The sequence below is a fragment of the Monopterus albus genome, unplaced genomic scaffold, assembly GCF_001952655.1.
Source record: "Monopterus albus unplaced genomic scaffold, M_albus_1.0 scaffold31.1, whole genome shotgun sequence".
Lineage (NCBI taxonomy): Eukaryota > Metazoa > Chordata > Actinopteri > Synbranchiformes > Synbranchidae > Monopterus > Monopterus albus.
The window spans coordinates 3259795-3267083 of NW_018127911.1; the positions used below are offsets into that span (position 1 = coordinate 3259795).

General features: G+C 41.9%; 1 protein-coding gene across 4 annotated transcripts in view; it reads left to right on the forward strand.

The window, feature by feature from the left end:
- Positions 1-6901, forward strand: part of opa1 (OPA1 mitochondrial dynamin like GTPase) — a 40055-nt gene extending 33154 nt beyond the window's left edge. For all 4 annotated transcript variants that reach the window (XM_020596826.1, XM_020596828.1, XM_020596827.1 and 1 more), the window contains 2 exons: positions 4787-4860; positions 4969-6901. In XM_020596826.1, coding sequence (XP_020452482.1) covers positions 4787-4851 — 65 coding nt within the window. In that variant the 3' untranslated portion in view covers positions 4852-4860; positions 4969-6901. The remainder of the gene's footprint in view (positions 1-4786; positions 4861-4968) is intronic.
- Positions 6902-7289: the final 388 nt, after the last annotated feature.

Genomic DNA, 7289 nt, shown 5'->3' on the forward strand with positions numbered 1-7289 from the left:
TGAGGGTTGATTCATTGCTCTGTTACTGACATGGTGTTTGGGCTGTCAACATCCCCTCTCTCCCTGTGTCCATGTCTCCCATGGCCCAGTTTTTATAGCAGGACAATCCAGATTTAGTGACAAATCAAGCTACATGCAGGGGCAAAAGGCTTTGCTGTTTGTTACATTAAGAGATCACTTTTCAAAGAAGGAAACGACAGAGCATTTAAACATTCAATGGCCCCACTTACACTATGACCTTGGTATCATGAGATACAAAAAGTTTCTTCGTGAATGATGACAGGTGGGGACGGGAAGCAGACCCTGCACCCCACTCTCTCTAGTGACCATGCTGTGAACTGTCATGCTCTTGTCTGTAGGAAATTTCAAAGCAGTGTGTTAAAGCAGCCTCAACCTTGGCATCTTTCTGTTGCCACGTCTCCATAACAGGCACCTTTTATTTATGGTTTCCTATCTTTCAAGTCCAGTGAAGAAGAGTGGCAATGTCCAATAGGAAGAGGATTATTTTTAGTCTGTCCCACATTAAGATGCAAGCCTGTCTCTCATTTGTCTCTCCTCACTTCTCCCTCTTCACTGTGGTGGCTACTTGTCCAGCAGGGCCATATAGTTTCACAGTCTAATTACAGGTCAATTAGACGATTTCTGGCTCAGCCGTCCTTCTGGCCGCGCTTCAGCTGTAGCGAGCTTTGGGGACTCTACAGAGTGAGAGTGAATGAGAGATCATTTCATGTGGAGATCAGCCAAAAGGAGGCCTTGAAAGAGGGGACTGGGAGAAACGGCTCCCCTCTCTTTCTTTGAATGGGCTACAGTCCCTTCACCCTCGGCAACCCACATAACACCCGGCATCTTAAAGAAGGGGCCTCTGGGATAGAGGCCAGAGGATTATGGGAATATTCATGACCAGATAAAGGGTTGAGCAGTTGAATGACTGTGTTTTGGGGCTCATCTCTTAGGTAAACAGGAGCCTAAATGGAGTTTTATATCGCTACTCCCTCTGCTCAGTGAGGAACATGGAATGGTGACTGTCCACAGTTGTTGTTTTTCTTTTGTTGCTTTTCCATGGGACAGCGAAAAGAAAGCCTTGTTATGGCCATTTCTTCCTCTTGCTGCTGTCCTTTGGTGGCAAACAGATGGTGCTGTGGGAAATAAATATCCATTTCTCACAGGTCTTATCCACTGAATATTGGCTTTCTGAAAGATGTCATTCACATCTTCCTGTGGCTCCCTGGGATCCTGATACTATAGCTGTTGAGGGCCCATTTTAAAGCCATTAAACATCCTGGTTTAAGAGAACAGTTGATGGGCCTAACAGTTTCATTTATGACAGCTTATCTTAGAAATGTCATTGAGGATCTTTAATGTGCAGGTAGTCTACCACAATTAAACCGTAACCTTGACTTTATATCAGCATTGATGGCTGGTCGTTTTAGCTACTGTATGTTGTGACAGACATACATTCCTCACTCCAAGCACTTCTGCACTCACTGCAAGGGATGAAGAGAAAGGAAAGAGACTGAAGGCTGGCTGGCAGTGGGTTGTTTAAGGCTTACCTTGAGGTTGTCATCAGTAGCTAGCTTAAACCCAATTGGACTGGCCAAAACAATGGCTTTCTTCTTCAGGTTTTGGTGTCTGTGGTTTGTCCAAAAGGAAGAATGTGGAACTAGTCAGCTGGCCACTTCTTAGGAAGGTGTAGACTCTCTCTCAGGCTGACAGTAATCACCCCAGAATGCTACCATGCATAAGCATAAGCTCTGCTCACTACTAGACAGCCAAAAGAAAGACGACCAGATGAACCTACTAGTCAGCCTAACATTACCTAACAGTGTCTGCCATCTGTTTCGTCTGTCCTTCTTGATGGAGGGTTCCTTCCTGTTAGCTTTCTTTTTGTTAGGTTTATCTCTTTTTCTGTTATAGGTTTTGTGTGGATTTGTCTAATTTCAGTCATTTGTAAATTGTAGAAGTCCTTTAAATCAAACATTTGTTACATGATTTTTGGTAATAAAAATAAAATGTGCCTATAAGTTTTGAACTGTGCTCGAATTAAGCACTGGATCACCGATGGGTTTCACTTGCCTCAGCAGCAGCTGTTGGAGAAAATGAGTGATTTTCATCCTCCCATCATAAGTTTTCTCTGCCAGTCTTGGGATTCAGACCAGTGTCTTTTCTTATCACAAGCCCTCTAATCTAACCTCTAGATCACTTCTGGCCCTAGTGATCTAGCAGAGCTTGGCATCTCTCCCCAACAGCTGGCATGACCCTTAATGTTTGACCTGTGATAAGCAGTCTGCATCTGAAAGAGGTCTCCGTAGAGCACCTTTTCATTAGTGACGCCAAAACCCAGTTAGAGGCTTTGAAGCTTGAGCCAGGGGATTTCCCGTATTTTGTTGATCTGACAGTCAGTATCCTCTTTTCCTTACACCAACCAAAACTCCACACCCCACACCATACCTCACGTCTCCTTTTCTTCAAGTCAGACAGATGTTGATAATCCTGCTCTGATTGCCTTGGATTGAGTTATGTTGTCCTGTGGTCAGGGCTCACAGCCCACATGGCTGAACTGTCAGTTGCTTTTGAGCTGTGCCCTGCGGTGGGCTGCCTGTTGGAACAGTCAGCCATAGGGTGAAGTTTCATTCAGCTCCACACCTGCTGCAGTGACTTGTCAGCATGCCACTGACAGGGCCCCTTAATGCCTCCATTAGGTGTTGTAATCTCCCCCTAACGCCCTGCCATTTTGCCTGACTGTGTTAACAGAGTATCAAAGGCTTGGGATTTTTTTTTTAACCACCTGCCAGCAGTGAGTGTGTAGGAAGGTGAAAAGAGTTGGAGGTGGCATAACTGCACAGCTCTTGGGGTGGTCATGTATGTCATTCAGGGCCAAGCTTTATGGCTGGCACTCAGTTTTTCTCAGTTCTGCCTACCTGTGTGAGTTTGTGTGTCACTTCTCAGTTCTGCTAGTGTTTCAGGACGTGTGTGGGGGTATGCCTGCATCTCTAACACCCGTTTGCTTTTCATCTATCAGGAAAAGGATACCTCAACAGCCGTGCTCCCATCAAAGGGGCTGCACGTAAGCCCCCAAGATATTTAGTTTCACTCCAAAGCACGCAAGCAGTTATCACCTTTGTGCTGACATGAAATGGACACTTAGGCCACTACTACTCTGAAGTCCCAACCACAATGATTTATCACTCTGAAAATGGACAAGTCTTTTTAAAGCGCTGTTTTCATCTGACTTACTTCAAGGAAAACAAACCACAATAGGTTGCCTATGGACTTTGTGTGCCTGATTGATCAAGATAGAGCAAGCCTAGTTTGTTCTTCAGAGCTGGTGTTTGAGTTTGTGCTTGGGGGAGATCCAGACAGATTAGTGAGGGTGACAGGGAAGCTGGAGAGCCAGCCAGGCCTGGAGGTGCAGCTGGCATTGCGAGCTATGGCTTCTTTTTCTCTACACTGGCCCACCGACTTCCTTCAGCCACTGTTTAATCAGCGATTAAGACTGCTTTAGATGGCTCGCTCATCTCGGGTGACAGTACACGTTGGGTGGAAGGATTGCTCGTCTTATGCAGTCTTTGGACAATAGGAGTGTAATCATGAAAAGCAGTGACGGACGGTTTTTCCAGTAGATTCCCCCTTTTCATGTTGAATGTTGTTGTTATGGTATCTCCCTCTGTCCATTAGAAATGTGCCCGGGAGGTACATGCCATGAAAAGGGGGGGTTGGAACTTTGATGTGGTCTTTGCTAACTGGGAAAGGGTGCATAAACCTTCACCATCAGATGTGTGATGGAGGTCTGCCTTGAGGTTTGGCTGTCACTGTCAGAGGAGACCATCTGGTGTTTTTCTGAACTATGTGAGGGAATTTCTACCTGCAGAAATGCACTAGACATTCATATTTTATATTCAAGTTTCATTCGTTTCTCTGTTTAATGAACAGCTTTATTAAAAACATATAACCAGGTGCTGATGTTGTTTCACATAGTGGTTATTATAATGTAATCACATGCTAAACCAGAAAGGCAGCCAAAAAAAGCACACACACAAGTGAGTATTCAGATTCAGATTGTTTAATGGAAGCTGACTGATGCTTTAGAAATCACCTGAAATATTTAAGTTGTTTCCCTGATGATCAAGGACTTATTTCCTTTATATGATGCTACAGAACAGAAAATAAATATGCTTTTCTTGTGCCAAGTATGTTATCTTCAGATGTTTTGCATTGTTAGACCAGCAGGCCAAAATAAGGGGCTGCAACTGAAGATTATTTCACTGTTGATTCATCCAGCATTTGTTTTCTCTGTTAATTGACTAATTGTTTTGTCCATTATACATCAGATAATAGTTTAAATAAATAAATAAATAAAACACCCATTCCAGTTCCACAGAGGCCAAGCTGATATCTTCAAATATCTTGTTTTGTCCAGCCAACTGTACAAAACCAGATCTTTATAGATACTTAAAACACAGAAAAGCATAAAATCCTCACATTTTAGAAGCTGTAACCAAAGAACATTTGGCTCCTCTGTTTGACTTAAATAATGAATCCATTCATCCATCTGTTCAGTAGCTATACTGCAGTTTACTATTGTAGAAGATAAGGAAAAGCAAATCATCATATTCATAAAGCTTTAACAGGTGAAAGCTTGAAAAATTACCTAAACATTTAATCCATTTTCAAAAGCACTGGCATTCAACGTTTTGTTCAGAGGCTAATTGGTGAATTAAATGTTAAAATGTTTTTGTGTGCATGTCAGTTTTGTGTATTTTTGACCAAGCTTTGTGTGCTTCTGCAGAGAAAGTTCGCGAAATCCAGGAGAAACTTGAAGCCTTTATAGAAGCTCTTCACAAGGAGAAATGAGAGAACCAGGTATTATCTCTTAATAAATTTTACAATTTAAAATGTAAACATTTAAATAATTACACTGTGGTTGCTGTAAGCACCTGATTTTTTTCTCTCCTTCTGTCTTCTTAACAGATCAATTGAAAGTTAACTTTTGAATCACATATAGAAACGCACTGAATGATGACAACTAAATTTGTTAAAGAACCTCGTCACCCCTGGCCCACCACTCACCTGATTTCAGTTCCCACAGCTTGGCTTCCTTGACTTCCAAACACTGGTGGAAAGAATGACCTGACAGTTTTCAAGTTTTCTTCTTTTTCAATGCAAGCTGTTCCAGGTAAGAGGGGTTCTTCTGCACAGGGGTCCAAACACAGTCAAGTCAGGAGGAAATTGAGAATCTTGCTCTTGTCAGACATCAGACTGTTTGTTTTCAATAAATGGAGACTGTGTAAACCTTTATCTTCCCACTCTTTTTTTTTTTTATTTGATTTTTCTCCCTCTCGACTAGTGGTGTCTGTATATTCACTGATCTGTGTATAAACACCAGTGACACAGGTCTTGGTAGATGGTTTCAGCTAGTAGACACAGAATGTGTGTCTAATGTTCACCAGGAAGTTTCGCTTGCATGTAGGATCCTGAACCCTTCAGTCATCCCTTCAAGCTGTAGTTGTATTTTCCATATACTCCGTGTATACCTCTAAATGAAACAGTTTAGTTCCAGCAAAATGTTCCCACCTAAAGACTTGAAGAATAAAAAGTGACTGCCTGGTTCGATATATAGCCTTCTCTCTGTTGTATTAACAGGACATGATCAGCAATGAAGGTGATAGAGACTATGTTGCATATAGATTTTGTTTCTTATTATTCTGATCTAAGGGGAATTACGTGACAAATATAGTTTTTCTGCCAAATGCACACAATGCCCGGGTCATACCTCTAACTCACCTTTTAGTTACCATTTTATGTTAACATGTATGTATTGTATGCTCTCCTCATGTTGCACCTGACAGATAATACAGCCTGTTAATAGAGTAAAAATGAGAATTAACCAAATTCAGGGTGTTCTGGGATACAATCATGTATTTTAATATATTACATTGTTATTTGTAATATTTAAAACTCAGTAGTATCAGTAATTATAATGTTTAGCCCCATCATTTGTCATAATAACCATATAAAAATACACCATCAACCAAATTTAAGGCACTTTTCATTTGATTTTGAGAAGCTGTTCCATTATCTGTCAGTCGCTACAGTCCGTGTCTCCACCTGCTCTCATGTCTTTATTTGTCTAGTATCCAGTCTTTCCTGATCAGTTGGTACAGCTACACAGGGGTGGGTGAGTTGTCTTTACGTTTCCAAACTGCACCAGGGTTCATGTGATTTGTTCATTTAGCAGGACACATATGTCTATTAACATGTACACAGCACAGGCCCACTTGTACTTAACCACTCTTCCTCTCTTTTGTTTGTGATTGTAATGGCATTGCGATGTTATGTATCGCACTGCTTCAATAAAAATCATCAGCTCACTTTGTAAATGATTAGAAATTTTCCTTATAGTCAAGAAAAAGGTGGGTGACTCTTTTTATGTGTGCTTTGGGCAACTCATTGATTATTTTATAAGTCACAGTTCAGAGCCAGATGATTCCCAATCTTGTGCTTCACCACTCTCTTTGCACCTCCATCATTTGGACCATGCTGACTCTGTTCATCACCATTCTAGACATGCACTCACTATTTCTAGCTTGAAATATTGTCATATATTTGATTGAAATGGAGGCAAGAGACTGTGTTAACCCTGTTCTTTAATACATGTATATGGGTATATATACAATATGCCAAGCATTCTGTACAGATAAAGTTGATGGGAAGTCTTGGAGCTACTATCATGTACAGTGTATGGCGAGTAAACAAAGTATTGGCGAGTTGGTCAAAAGAAATTTTTCATGTTGTAGAAAGTAATGTTTGCATGGTGTGACCCATCCGGTGTGCTTTATTTATTAAATTTGTGCTTAAATGGCAAAAATGAAAATAAAATTGACAAATGACATTTTTAATGACTCATCAGATTGTCCAGTCTGTAATGAACCTATTTGCACCTTTGAAGTCACCCGCTGTTGGATCCAGCTCAGTATGCTGGTGGCCTGGCTCTAGACATGGCAGTGCCTTTTGGCCACATCACTACTTTGGTCCATTCATTCATTTTCTACCGCTTAGTCCCTGAACGGGGTCACGGGGAGGCTGGAGCCAATCCCAGCCGGCAATCAGGTGAAGGCGGGGCACACCTTGGACAGGTCGCCAATCCATCGCAGGGCACACGCACTCCTATGGGCAATATAGAGACACCAATCAACCTAAGCTGCATGTCTTTGGACTGTGGGAGGAAGCCAGAGTACCCGGAGAGAACCCACGCAAGCACGGGGAGAACATGCAAACTCCACACAGAAAGA